Source organism: Paramormyrops kingsleyae, chromosome 12 (assembly GCF_048594095.1).
Source record: "Paramormyrops kingsleyae isolate MSU_618 chromosome 12, PKINGS_0.4, whole genome shotgun sequence".
NCBI classification, from domain to species: Eukaryota; Metazoa; Chordata; class Actinopteri; order Osteoglossiformes; family Mormyridae; genus Paramormyrops; species Paramormyrops kingsleyae.
In genome coordinates this window covers 17,162,751-17,176,735 of record NC_132808.1, presented here as the reverse complement: position 1 = coordinate 17,176,735, position 13,985 = coordinate 17,162,751, and the positions used below count along the sequence as shown (strand labels likewise).

Below are 13,985 nucleotides of genomic sequence, written 5' to 3'. Positions count from 1 at the left end.
GAGATGCTGTCTGTACAGTTGCTAAAACAGGTAATCAGATCCTTCTATCACTGTCCCAGTCAAGCAGAAATGTAATTAATCTGAATTTACTATATTTTGTTTTTGCTACCCTGCCCGTTCCCATTTTCATCAAAAATAGTTCAACACAGACGCATCTCCAAGCAAGGTATAAATTTATTTACTTAAATTTGATAACTTAAACAATACAGACAAAAAAACTATAAAAAATCTTCATGAATGATTTACAAACTTCAAAGCCTGAATCTGACACAGAAGCAGTAAGTTTGTCGAAACATCTCAGGTGCAACACAACGCAACGTTAAGGCACAGTTATCCTGCTCCTCTGTGGTTGTGACGGTCCCCTTAACAGGCTGAATGTCCAGAACCATTCAGCTGGTATCTACACCATAAACTGTGCAAAGTTGGACTTGAAGATCCTTTCACATCTCCTCCTCCAATTTAAACATGCAAACGCCTCACTTCGAGAGCCACAGTACGACTCTCCATGCACGACGGATACATCAAACCGTCACACCCGCCAACAAAACAGAGATAATCTAAATGCAATAAACACATAATTTACTTAATTTAAATGCTGCAAATATTCCCACAATAATTGCTCCTGATATTATTATATAAAGTGCAAAATTAAGTTTGATTTAAAAAAAAATAATCTAATTTGGTGAAATAGTGAAGGTAGTGAATTAATGAATATTGAACAGAACAGAACAAAAAATGCAGACTAGCCATTACAGGTTACTTTCAACACCATGGATGACTGATGTGGGTCTTAGATTTAGGAGGCTGTGCACCTCTGTCAGCTAAAAGGCAGAAGCACGTTGCCTCACGTTCCACAAGGACGCCACACGAAAGTAGTGCAGAGTCATCAAATGCAAAGTGTCACAAAGCAGAACTTGACGTTGCTTGTACTCGGAATTTCACGGAAATTGCTAAAACACCCCACGAGACATTTTCCCGCCAGAAATATGAAGGGTCACTGGGGTCAGGGGTCGGGAACATTTTGCAGGTAGGTGAGGATCTGTTGGATCTTCAGCAGCCTTTCGCGCAGTGACAGCAGGGACAGCACTGACAGCTGGTACCGCGGGTCTACGGGCAGCACTGCTAGGAGCCACCAGCAGCAGGCCGGTCCGTTTGCTGTGGCCTGGAGACCCACCAAGACACAAACATACTCAGTCACACTCATATAAAGACCTTTTTTTAAACTGCATTTGCACATTCTTCATTAGCAATACACTGCAAGTCCCCGGCTTAAGAACATCCAACTTACATACATCTTGTACTAACGGATGGCCTGCCATAAAAATATAAATATTTTTATAAATATAAAAATAGTTAAATACAATATTTCTATATTATTATTTTTATTTAAAATGTTTTAGTGTATTTGGAAGCTTTTCTTAAGTGTTTCATATGCATTGAAAGGTAAAACTACAAACATTTGACTGACGCTAAATATGAAATGTATGTACCTGTTCTGACTTACCGAAAAATTTGAGTTAAAGACGCACTTAGGAATGGATCTTATTCATAACCTGGGGACTGCATGTCCTAGTTTTGTACACTATTTATATTGATATGTATAGTGTATTTATTGTGTTGCCGATGTTTTACACACACACACACACATTTTATTTATATATATATATATATATATATATATATATATATATATATATATATATATAGTATTTGTATTTATGTGTAGCATTATATGCCCAAAGGAAACGGCATTTCAAGGCACTACTGGTACATTTGTTGAAAATAAAGAACTCTCAAGTCTTCAGACACAGTGAAACGAATGACATACTGTAGATAGATGGTACATATGACCGTGGTGGCCGGACTCCTTACCTGTATGTCTATCTCTCTTGCTGGCATGGGGCCAAAATGCTGCAGTATTTGGTCGCGGAAACGCGGCTCAAGGCTCCCAAACCAGGTGTGTGCTTGTCTGTACACCTGGTCATGCAGCTCCTGGAGTTTCAGCATCTCCTCCGCATCCGTCACCTGGGGCGACGAAAAAGGGGGAGGTGAGACGCGCGGGCACTTCCCGTGTGCCGAGGCGGGGAGGGGGCGGCCGCTGGGGTACCTTCACGTCTTCCAGGTACTCGATGTCGGCGATGTGGTAGCCATCCCTCATCCCCCGGGCCAGAACGCGGAAGCGCTCACCGCCCACCGTGTCCACCACCGAGCGACCATCCGGCAGGAAGTGGACGCAGCGGATCTGCAGCATGCAGCCATAGTCCACAAACCTGTGGCATGGAAACAGAGGGAGATGCAGAGTATTATAACCTGGTAAAACAGAGCAGCAACACACACACACACACACACACAGAGTTACGGGGGGACACACCTGATGAAATCAGTACACATTCACGAACACTTGCGATTACTGACCCTTAGACAAAACGTAGCTGTAAACACTGCAATACACTGTCCTGTTAAATATTTGCAGATATTGTAATGTAAAAAATTAGATGGGTAAACATGCGGCCATGATAATGACCACTCCTCATTGAAGGACTACCTCAGTTAACAACCATTCACAAATAAGACGGTAATAAAAGATTAGTTTTGGATGCATTTAAGACCAAATTTCGTACGCCTGACAAAAGTAGAATGTCAAAAACATGAAAAATGTCCACTTCATGAAGGGTAAAAGAAACTGAGTGTGGATGGCTGAAGTAAAGTCGTAAGCACAGTTGCGGTCATGCCTAGGCTACCGAGATTTTCACTTAGCGACAATTTCGCTTAACGTCAGAGTTCAGTCACTAAATGAGGAGTGGCTGTAATATGTAATGTATGTTTGTTAAACACATGGAAATGTACGTATTGCGTTCCATGTTGTTATGGAAGCCACCTTAAGTGTAATGGAAAGCTCTGATGAAGTAGACAGATCATCCCCCTCTGAGTGCACACAAGGGCTGGGCAATTAATGGAATTTTAATTTCAAGTACAATTTTGGTTCCAATGATTAAAAAAATAAAATAATCGAGATAAAATGATTATTGAGCCACATTTCATTTTGCAACAAAATCCAACGCAACCCTTTCAGTCCCTTTTTATTTGTTTCTCAGCTGAATTATATTTAGAGTTCAAGGAAATCCTACTGTTAAACATTTTTTTTTTAAATTCAGTAAATGCAGGATATTAAAAAAGTCGATGAATAATCATGTTATATAATCGTGATTATGATTTTTCCATTATTCGAGCTGCCCTAGAAGACACCCCTGCGGCTGGACACTGTGCCGCGGCCTTACCCCTTCTGCGGGTCACTGATGCACATGCCGAAGCACCTGGTGCCCGTCTCCAGGCAGCGGCGGACCATGAGGCGGTAGCGGGGCTCAAACACGTGCAGCGGGCAGGGCACGGTGGGGTAGGCCATGGTGCAGATGAACATGGGCACACCCCTCCTCAAGCTACTAGGGCAAAGGCAGACCAAGCGGAGAAAAAACAGCAACAAAACGAATCAAACAGGGGCCCTTTAGTGTTATTCTGTTTGATGGTTTTATAGCTGGAGATTTTTATTGGAGGTTAGATAATGTACCTGCATGTAAAATGTTACACTAGCAAACACTCTTCACATTAACAACCAAGTCCTTAGTTATCGTCTTCTCCATTTTATAGCAATACAGCAGTTCTCCTGTATCCACGGATGATATGGAAGACCTACTGTGGAGAGCCGAAACCGAGGATAATAGAGAACCATCCATTGATCCTATTTCTTTTGCATTGCACCGTATTGTGTCCAATCACATTATGTTGAATCCTATCACATCAACTGGCACTGCATCGCCCAATAGGGGGGAATCATATCATATCTCATCAGATTTTTGTGCACTTATATATGGTAATTGATAAATTGTGCACAGTAAGACATTACCAATATTAAACACAGTAATAATACAGTACATTGTATATTATTGTACAGTATAATACTTGAATGAAAGGGATTATGTATGTTTCAGCCTAATTCTCAAGAGACGATAGAGCAATGAAAAAAATTCATGCATCATGGGATGACGAAGCAATGAAAATTATGCTTCCCTCAAAGGATGAAAAAACATACTGTTACACATTTGACTTTTTTTTTTTTCCAAGCTGCGGTAAACTGCAAATAACTAAAACCGCAGATAACTGAAATCACGTGTATGGGGGGATTACTGTAAAAGCGATGAAAGCTGAGTACAGTGGTACCTCAGAACTCGAATTTAATCCGTTCAGAACTCCGGATCGAATCCTAAAAAATTGGAGTTGTGATCGAATTTTCCCCATAAGAAATAATGGAAAACCAATTAATTGGTTCCCGGCCCCAAAAAATTACACCTAAATATGTTTTTTTAGCACTTAAACACAAAATGAACCGGATAAAACAAGAAGATCATATACTGTACTAAACATATCTACTGTAAGCATGTTTATCAAAACAGTAATTTGTAAAGTAAGAAAATAAATGTATCCCAACAATGTGTAAAGTTAAAAAAAACAATGTGTCCTGCCCCGATCGTCCGCTCCTTCCGTGTGCCACGCCCCCTCGTTAACCCCGTGTGGAATCCCTGTGTGATCAGCTGTTTCTGGTTGTTGTCATCAGTCCTCTGTATTTAGTCCGCGTTTTAGTTTGTTTCCCCAGTCCGGTCATTGTATTGTCCATCTGCGTTTTGCCTGCCTTACCTGTAATTAAACCCCGTATTCCCCGATACCCTGACGTCTGCGCCTTTGTCTCCGTTTCGTCCCCGCTCCGCACGACAATATTATTATAATTAAATGTATGAATGGTTTATTATTAATATTAAAATAATTAATAAGAAATCTTTATTTTAAAATTTATTTTATTATATAATAATAATTACTGTTACTGTCTTTCTTTGTCCAAATGTATTTTTACTGTCGAAATATATGTATTCAGATAGTGTAAACATGCACGATGCTATCACAGCGAATGCGAGGCTTAGACTGAAGCGTTACCCTTTGTTTCCACTGAGAGACGTGCCGCGTGACTCATTTCCGCGCGTACAAGTTATCTGAGGTTGGCGTACACGGTTTGACTTCTGAGATTCAGATCGAGTTCTAGGTAATTTTTTTTCGAACTGGTTGGTTCAACTTTTAAGAAATTCGAGTTCCAATGAGTTTGAGAACTGAGGTACCACTGTATCATTTTAAAAATTAGCGTATAGCTAAGAAATAAGCCTTGGTTGCTAATTAGAGTTACTTCTGAAGGGATAACAGTGCAGGACTAGGTACAAGTCCATGCAGTCAGATCGCGCTAGGGTGCAGGTGGGGGGTGGGGATTACTCACTTTGAGAGCTCCTCCATCTCCTCAGAGTGGCTCCTCAGGCGTTCCAGATACTCCTCAGGGAGAAGCGTCTTCATCAGTGTCTCAAGCACCGGCGTCACGCTGAACTTCTTGCTCGCTAGGAACTGCAGGCAGAGAGCCACCCATCACAGCGTGAGGAGACAGCAGACAGAGAAAGACACCATCATTTTGAGACCATATTGGGTGGGAGAGTGGCTCACCTCCCGTAGGCTATTCTTGCAGAGTGGACACTGAGGGGCGTGATCCAGGCACCGTTCCAGGCAGCTTCGGCAGAACGTGTGTCCACAGGGCGTGGTCACCGGTTCGTAGAACAGTCTATAACAGACCAAAACACGCCCAGCTAAATACCAGTTAAACCAAACCACATAAAATCAATTTAATCAAATCAAAGTTTATTTATCAATTGCACAATCACTGGCATGGGACAAGGTTTTTAACTCAGGGTGCTGAAAGTCGAACGACCAGTAGACGTCACAGTATCATTGCAAGTTATCAACAGCTAACAACAGTAGTGTTTTTGGAGAAATAACCATGAAGTTGCCTCGGAGCCATTGTGAGATAAGTGACATAACACTAGGTTATTCCTACATGAAACTGACAAGGGGAGGTGCTGAAACATCCTCAGCACCTCACCTTCCAACACTACTGTGCACAATATAGCATGCAGCAGTACGTGTAAGCAATGAAATGAGCAATGAAATGAGTTCCCATGGGAAAACTAAATAAATAAATAAAACGTGCAAATTATCCATAGTAATAGCCTGATCAGCTATAGAGTAGCCTCACTGCCTGAGGGTACAAGCTATTATGGAGTGAATATGATGAATGTGAAATGGGAACAGTCTGTTAGACAGGTATCCCACAAGCAGAAAGCTGGTGCATTTGGTCTTTTCTGACCCTCTTGTCATGATTGAGTGTCACAGTGCTGCTGCATTTAATCTTCATGCCCCTCACCTGATACAGAGAGAACACTCAAAGTCACTGGCCTCCAGCAGCTCCCTGGGAACCCCTCTAGAGGGCACTGTGGCATCTAGACAGAACAGGAGAGAGCCGATGATTGAAACACGGTTGAAAGGGAGTGCTTTATGGTGAATTCCATTTGAACTCGGAAGTCGAGTTCCAAATCCAAGTCGGAAATTTCAACTGGGACGCCCCCTGAAGTCGGAATTCTGACTCTGAAAGACGGAGGAACCTTTGGAACCCCAGCCTCATAATTCAAGACTGCTACTTTCTTCATCAAACAGAAGTGAATGCTGCAGTTATATACTACTTATTTGCACTTATATCTTATTTGTGTCATTCAATCAGTTGTAGACACAGTATATATGGGCGCATGTACACACGCTGCTATCTGTGGGCATGTTGCTATGGAGTTTGCATGCGGAAAAAAAACAGCATAATGCATTGTTATCAACTGGTATTGGGTCATTCCATGTCAAATCAACCAATGGCCCACGCACTTCGGACTTTAAAATTACCAGGTCTCCCCATGTTAGTCAAGATACATCAAGTTACAGGGTGTAAGATCAATATATTCCAAGATACAGCCCATATCCTGAGGGGAGGGGGGTGTCAATTTTATCCAGCCTCATTTTTCCATTAAATTTCACAAGTCCATAGCTCAAGAACTAAACCACCGAGCAGGCTCAGACTTTGCATGCTGGTACATTATTTGGTATAGTAGGTGCTGAAATTAAACTATTTGGTCCAGATGACCATGCATGGCCAAAGCAGCCCCTTGAATTTCACAAAAAATTATCTGAGTTTTTGCTTTAGCTATATTTAGCTATATGTGTAACCAAAACAGCCCTTAGATTTTTCTTCCTTATAATTATATAGACTTTCTGAAAAAGCAATACACAGAAAAGGAACTGTATCAGTATCAGGAACTGCATCAGTATCAGGAACTGCATCAGTATCAGGAACTGCATCAGTATCAGGAACTGTATCAGGGTTTGAACAGCAGACCTCTCAATTCCAAAAAAATATTTTTGATCTCATTTTCAGAGCACCCTCATGGCATGTGGGAATGTGCAGAGAATTTAAAGCATATTTTTCATTTATTCTACATTGTCCCTTCTGTCTCAGAACACAAACCTTACTTTTCTTAAGAAAATCTTTCATGTTTATTTTCCATCCTAAACATAGGCTGAATGCATAACGTGTCAATAATGGTAATCATTGAGTTTTCAAGTAGTAAATGTTGATGGAAAGAATAAATCACTGTATGGTTTATTTGTTCCTGCCACCTGTTGCTCTCTGATGAGATCAGCTGATGGTTCCTGAGTAGGCGTGGAACTGTCCTCTGAAATTTCAATGATGGCAGCACCTGTGTTTGCACTGAATAGTTGGTATCCTGAACCATCTGTCTCATTACACTAGATTAGTAGTCTTCCTTTGACTTCATTTTTTTGACAATGATCGAACATTATATTAATGTGTTAAAAACATATTGTCACGGAAGCACAACCTTACTGATGCTGTATGGTCTTTCAGAGGCTAATTCTCAGATCACAAAATGCAGCTGGCCCAAATGCAACAAATTCCTGCAAAAGAAATGTATTGACGCCCTGGGACTGCATTTTAAAGTAGCGACCAAAAACCTCAAAACATTCAGTAAGGAAGATGCTGACAAATTAAACCGGCTTAGTGACATTTCAACCTGCCTTATTCCAGGTCAGAAAATGTGCTAAAAACAGTTGGTCAAAACTTAAGTCTGCCACTGAGCAACTGGATAGTGATCCAATGGAGTTAGGAGAAATGAACAATGATATGGACTTTATCCAACCCTCAGAAGTGTCAAGGCTGAACACCAGTCTGACAGAGCTTGGAGTATCTCCAGCAGGGCCAGTAAGAGTCAATAAGCGTAACATGTAACAGTACGGCAAACGAAAATCAAGGGAAGTCAATAAGGTCCTTGTTCAGAAGATTGCCTCTGCTTGTGGTCTCCCACCATCCACTTTAGAACAAGATATAGCTCCTTCATGCTTCAAATGCAAGGATATGGACCTTCTGATTGACTGTCTAAGAAACCGGACAAGACCAGGAATAACAGTACAAAAAGGAACAGGCAGAGTGCCATCACACTGTGTCATTGCACTGCTTACAACGGTCAGTGGGGGGCAGCACCATCTGGATCTCAACGACAAAGATGCCTTACACTCTGCACTTCGGCTGAAGCAGAAATGAAATGGATCACGTTCCTGCAGCTGTAATACCAAGATGTTAACATTTCATTATAACTAGTGTTGTATTTAATGATCAGTCAAGCAGCTGCTGTTCATGTGTTGTGCCTATACCTTCGGTGATTATTTTTTTTCCCATTAACCAGATAACCAAGTTAGCGATGAAGAACTTGATGATTACCATTATTAACAAATGGAAAATTTAACCCATGTTTAGAATGGAAAATAAAAATGAAAGAAGGAACCATGTAGAGTATAGGAAAAATAATTAAAAAAATTCCCCCAGTGCATTAAGCTGGTCTGAAAACAGACCCAAAATGATTTTTTCAAATATGAGTGGTCTGCTGGTCAAACCCTGATGCAGTTTCTTGTTTGTTTATAACCGTTTGAAAAGCCCTGTGCAGGTTTCTAAACATGGAAAAAAATTCAGCAGGCCATATCAGTTATAAGTATGCTTTCTGAAAGCGTAAACATGGCAAAGCTAAACATGCAAAATATTTCTTTTTCCATTTTTGAAAGTCTGCTCTTACCAAGTGGTGTCATCTGGACCAAACATTTTGATTTTGCTACACACTATACCTACAGAGGTATAGATGGTTTGCTAGATGGTCTGCTAGATGGTTTCGTTCTTGAGATACGGTCTTGTGAAACTGACGAAAAAATAAAGTTGTGTCAATTTTGATACCCCTCTCCCGAGATAATTCGCTGCATCTCGGAGAGTATTGATCTTACATTAAAATAACCAAGGTGCGTGGGATTTAACTCACACGGGATGACTCTTGCCAACAATAGCTAACAATGAACTTGGCTAGAATTGGTATTGCTAAATGGCTTTCCGACTTGTTGTACTGGAACGCGATTAACTAGGGTATGACGTCATTCCCAGCTCCAACCTCTGACCTCTGAGGTAAATGGAATGCAGCATAAGCATACCGGTCGCTACCCATGAGGGACACTTACCTTCTTGTCTCAGGAGTTTGCTCCTCCCTTCAGCAGAGACAGGTAGTTTCCTCTTCGGCAGGTCTTGGTCTTGGGGAGTTAACAGTAAGGTGGAGCTCCTCAGTCTCAGTTCCCCCAAAGCTGGTGGAGGAGGGGGTACGTCACAGTCCTGGGCATGGAAGGTAGGCGAGAATCAGTCTCAATCATTAAAAACAGAGCCTCATGAAACGAATGATTGCATCATGAGAAAGACACTCCCCAAAAAGGATTTACCTCCTTTTGGTCTAGGAGTGACGGGGGGGATGCTTGCACTTGGGTATTCACCAGTGCCATCTTCCTGGGCAGGCAGGAGGACGAGCTCAAGTCTGCCACCTGCTGGGCCAGTCTGGCATCCGCAGAAGCAGGCAACAGCAGGTCATAAAGGATCTGCACATCAGCAAAAAAACCGGGGCTAAGTTGAAAATGCAATATGAAATACATCTGCCTTGAAAATAAATGTTTAGAGATGGTTAGGTAACCACTGATTGTCTTACTAATGAGTAATGCACTCATCTGTTTTTAAAATGCTCCAAGGACTATTGTCTGTGCGTGACTCCTGTGTCGACTAATGTTCTTGTTTATCAAAATAAAAAAGTCTTCTCCCAAATTATTACAACAATCTGGAGCCTCAGTATGTGCATGACTTTTTATTTATATCTAGTTAAGATGTACATAAAAATGAAGCTCATCTATCAACAATTTATTAATTTATCCCACTGAACACAATACAATGTTTAGCAGTAGCAATGAGCATACATTACTCAACAGTTTAATTGCTACATTGTAGCAAAACTGTATTACTACTGTATCTGCAAGAGCTTCAGAAATACAAGTTCTTTGGTCTGGGTCAGTGTTATGAAAGACTCAGCAAGACAACACTTAGCAAACATTTACATAATCTGTGTTTATTCTAGACCGTATTTGTGACTGTGAAGTTAGCAGTGCTATCTGGGATCAGACCCAGATGTAGAAAACAGATACATCCAGTGCCCACAAATAACTGTTCTGATACATTTCTGAATTTGATGTGCCACCTAACCCTAAAATGTTTTCCTGTTTTATTGCATCTGTTCTTTTAAGTTGCACTTTCAGAGACCATGCATTTCATTCTAGCTTTCGACAAGCCACTGAATTCTTGCTTCTGTTTGGTATATTCAAGCGTAAAACCATAAACAGGCTGCAACAATACGTTAAAACATTCAGAAATGTTCTTTATTTCCGTCTCAAAGTATTTTATTGTGCAGACAACCGGTCTCTACTGCAAAACAAGAAGAAAGTCCAAAGTTGCAGAACTATGGTTATTTATAGTTACCCCAAGGTCATGGAGTTCAATAAGCTGGCCGTTCATTACCTTTTCCACTTCCTTCCTTGCGAGAATAAAATCTGCATCCAGAGCCAGGCAGTGGAGGAACACCTGCAGAGCGTCGTCCACGTGGCCCATTTTCCGCAGTACATTGCCTTTCCGAAAATAGCCCTGTGGCCAACACAATGCTTTTTGTGAACTGACCCACTTGGCAACAGTGGGTTACATCCTAACCAGTATAACAACGTAACGGAAAAAATACACTGGCTCTGGCACTGCGAGATGCCACATGACCCCTAACACATAACACATGGCTCTCACTGCAATTTAAGCTTATCCAATGCAACTCTTGAGCTGAGCAGCTTTTATGCAGTGCCCTTGCTCGACCCGTCATCTAAGGACAGCAATGTATTTTAATTAAAGATAAATGCCAAAGATCACTTAGTACTAATACTGCTTTCATGTAACACAGAAGGTAACCCTTGTATCAGTTACCTCTGGCCAGTGGGGGGAGCTCTCACACAGAACCTCCAGATCATTCAGGGCTGACTCGTAGCTCCCAAGCCCAGCATACGCCTCTGCTCGATACGCTAGAGCAAGCATATCACCGGGACCTGTGGGAGAGGGCGGGATCAGGTCTGACAGGTGCTCAGAAACCAAGCAAACATTCAATACAGCCTTGTGACTTCCGAGTAAAACCTGGAGCGCGTCCACTCGGCCATCCTGTTTGCTGAATGAGCTCACGACATACTGTAAACACCTCTATGAAACTGACGCACTGTGAATACACTGCAGTCCTTCTTTATTCATTGTCTTATGAAGGGAGGACAGAAAAAAAACTCGCAGTGTAAAACAGTAATCTATGTGTGTGAGTCTGTGCGGGGTGGAGTAATCATAGTTGCCTGTAACTTTTACTTTTCCTGTATACAGTACAACAAAGTACATCACAGTAATGTATACAAAAGACAGAATGAAACGATATGACAGAGGACACTTGACAGTGATGCTAACATGAACTCTGCCCGTCACGCGACTGTGATCAGTGAAGAATTTGAAAAACCTGCTGCCATTTGAGCTGTCAGTAAGTAGGTTCATTTTTACAAGAAATCCAGTGCAGACTGTTAACTCTTCTATGATATTAAGGTCTGCTAGGTTGGCTTCACCTCATTACTAAAATTACGAGCTATATATAAAAAAATACCATAATATACTACTGGAATTGCAGATAGGATAATAAGTGATTCTTACTTGCCTATAGTGATTGTGTGTGTGAGTGCATGTACCCAGCAATTGACTGGCATCCAATCCAGGGTATAACCCAGCATTGTGCCCTACAAAAACGGTTTTATTTTAAGCCTACAAGTAACGGTAAGGACTATCCTGGTGTATTAAGGTCAGTCATTGTATAAATACACAAAACCGACATGATTTAATTATTCCAAGAGTAAATAAAACTTTTGTACGCTACTGAGTGCTTAAATAACGCTTGGATCACTTATTTATACGTGCATCGGAAGACCGTGCCTCATAGCGCGCATGCGCGCCTGCCAGCTGTAGGTGGATAAGTAAATAAATAACCTTCTTTAGAGAAGAAAATTTTGTTCAGTATAGCAAAACAAGGACACTGGTTTCCATAGTTCGCCTGATGTAATGAACATGCTTACGACGAGCTTCATTTTTGGTAATCAATTGTATAAGGCTTGTATTAGAGTTATAAGTTAAGTAACTAAACATGTTAAAAGAATAATTGCTACCATATCACATCATGTGAAACCTACATGGCTTACCTGATTCAATCACCTCATTGGCAAGAGCCAAAGCTTTGTCAAAAAGTCTTCTTCTGGACAGATCTTCAATTTCTCCGATGACTTTACACCGTTTTGTCTCTGCAGGGAACCACTTTTCCAAAAGGTAGTTGAGAATCACGTTTGGTTTCAGTGTCCCCACCTTCTCAGTCCCGATCGCCGCGTCGGTGGTCTCCTGGCACAGCGTACATTTGGAGATCAGGTGCCGTCGCAAACACCTTTTGCAGTAAGAATGTCCACAAGCAACAGTTACGGGCTCGCAGAGAAATCCACGACAGCTCGGACAAGTAAACACGGCACTGGAGTCTCCAGAGCAGCTGTCTGACGGCGTATTACCGCTGGAGTTTCGCAAGATACTGTCAACTAAAGCACTTAGTTGTTGTGGTCTGACAGGACCATACTGTAAGGCCACGGAGAAAGAATCTAGTGCTTCTTTAACGCGGTTTTCTGATGCCAGCATGAAAGCTTTCTGTAAAATGAATATCTGATCTACACAACCCCCCTCGTCCCACGTAGTTTCTCTACATAAACTGGGATCTCTGAAGATCCTACTGTCGGAATGTAGAACAGACATCGCGGATTAAGGAGACAAAGTGTCAGATATCATAAATATGGACAAAACATCTCAATACATTAAAGCGCGATGCCCTCTGACTGCTATGTAGTTTAGTTATTCACCGCACACTACAGATACAGTAAAATTATCATTCTACTCCGCTTCGTTACATAAAAAAAATCACGTGGGCTGCGCTCCGTTCTCTGATTGGACGAAAGGATTCGATTATAAAACCTTTGTTTTTACGTTTCGTAACAACTCCGCTAAAGTACCGAGAAAGGGAAATTACAGGCATATAACATCCAGTTCTTTTCCTACAGCGGTCACCTTGTACTGTGACCCGACTTTGAATAAATGTCAGCTTTGCAGAAGTGAAACTACGCAGCTCGACGCCGATTCGTATTCGCGTCTTTTTGGGAGTTGCGGCCGGTGAAAAGGGGAACTGGTGTGGATAATGTCAACATCAATGACAAACCTGCGAACCTGACTGCGAATTTATCTTATGCCGAAAGACGTCAGAACTCTTAAATTTGACAGGATGTTAGAGAAAAACGTATGCAGAGGAGTGTACATGTACACTCATCACTGACACTGTATTTGCAACTAGGACAGCAATTAGAAATGATCTCGTTTAGTAAAAGAAAAACATATATTACACTTTTTAATAGGCCTGTTTGAAAATATTATTCACTAAATTGTAGTAACACAGCTACTGCCTGGGGCTTATTACATTTATTTTGGTTACACTTTTATTCAAAGCGGTGTACAATTACGAAATCCGGGTCCATACAGGAATCAGGGGTTAAGGGCTTTACTTAAAGGCATA

The 13,985-nt window shown here is 41.4% G+C and overlaps 1 protein-coding gene across 2 annotated transcripts; it reads right to left on the bottom strand.

The window, feature by feature from the left end:
- Positions 1–156: 156 nt before the first annotated feature.
- LOC111845374 (LON peptidase N-terminal domain and RING finger protein 1-like) lies at positions 157–13,477 on the bottom strand. 2 transcript variants are annotated; one of them, XM_023814764.2, is made up of 12 exons: positions 12,586–13,477; positions 11,294–11,412; positions 10,847–10,969; positions 9,730–9,882; positions 9,478–9,625; positions 6,287–6,362; positions 5,533–5,647; positions 5,315–5,436; positions 3,279–3,440; positions 2,108–2,270; positions 1,873–2,025; positions 157–1,162 (listed from the first exon to the last, which is right to left on the bottom strand). In XM_023814764.2, exons 1-12 carry the CDS (start codon positions 13,175–13,177, stop codon positions 1,004–1,006), a joined length of 2,085 nt encoding a protein of 694 aa, XP_023670532.2. In that variant the 5' UTR covers positions 13,178–13,477; the 3' UTR covers positions 157–1,003. The 2 variants fall into 2 exon arrangements, with proteins under 2 accessions (XP_023670532.2, XP_023670533.2); XM_023814765.2 differs by having other exon boundaries at positions 3,279–3,437; positions 12,586–13,473.
- Positions 13,478–13,985: the final 508 nt, after the last annotated feature.

Bases quoted from the DNA above. Each gene is read 5' to 3' on its own strand.
- LOC111845374 (XM_023814764.2), bottom strand. From the start codon at position 13,177: ATGTCTGTTCTACATTCCGACAGTAGGATCTTCAGAGATCCCAGTTTA. The intron at 10,970-11,293 runs GTAACTGATACA...TGTTGGCCACAG, and splicing joins GCTCCCCCCACTGGCCAGAG to GGCTATTTTCGGAAAGGCAA. The intron at 5,437-5,532 runs GTGAGCCACTCT...CTCTGCCTGCAG, and splicing joins GCAAGAATAGCCTACGGGAG to TTCCTAGCGAGCAAGAAGTT.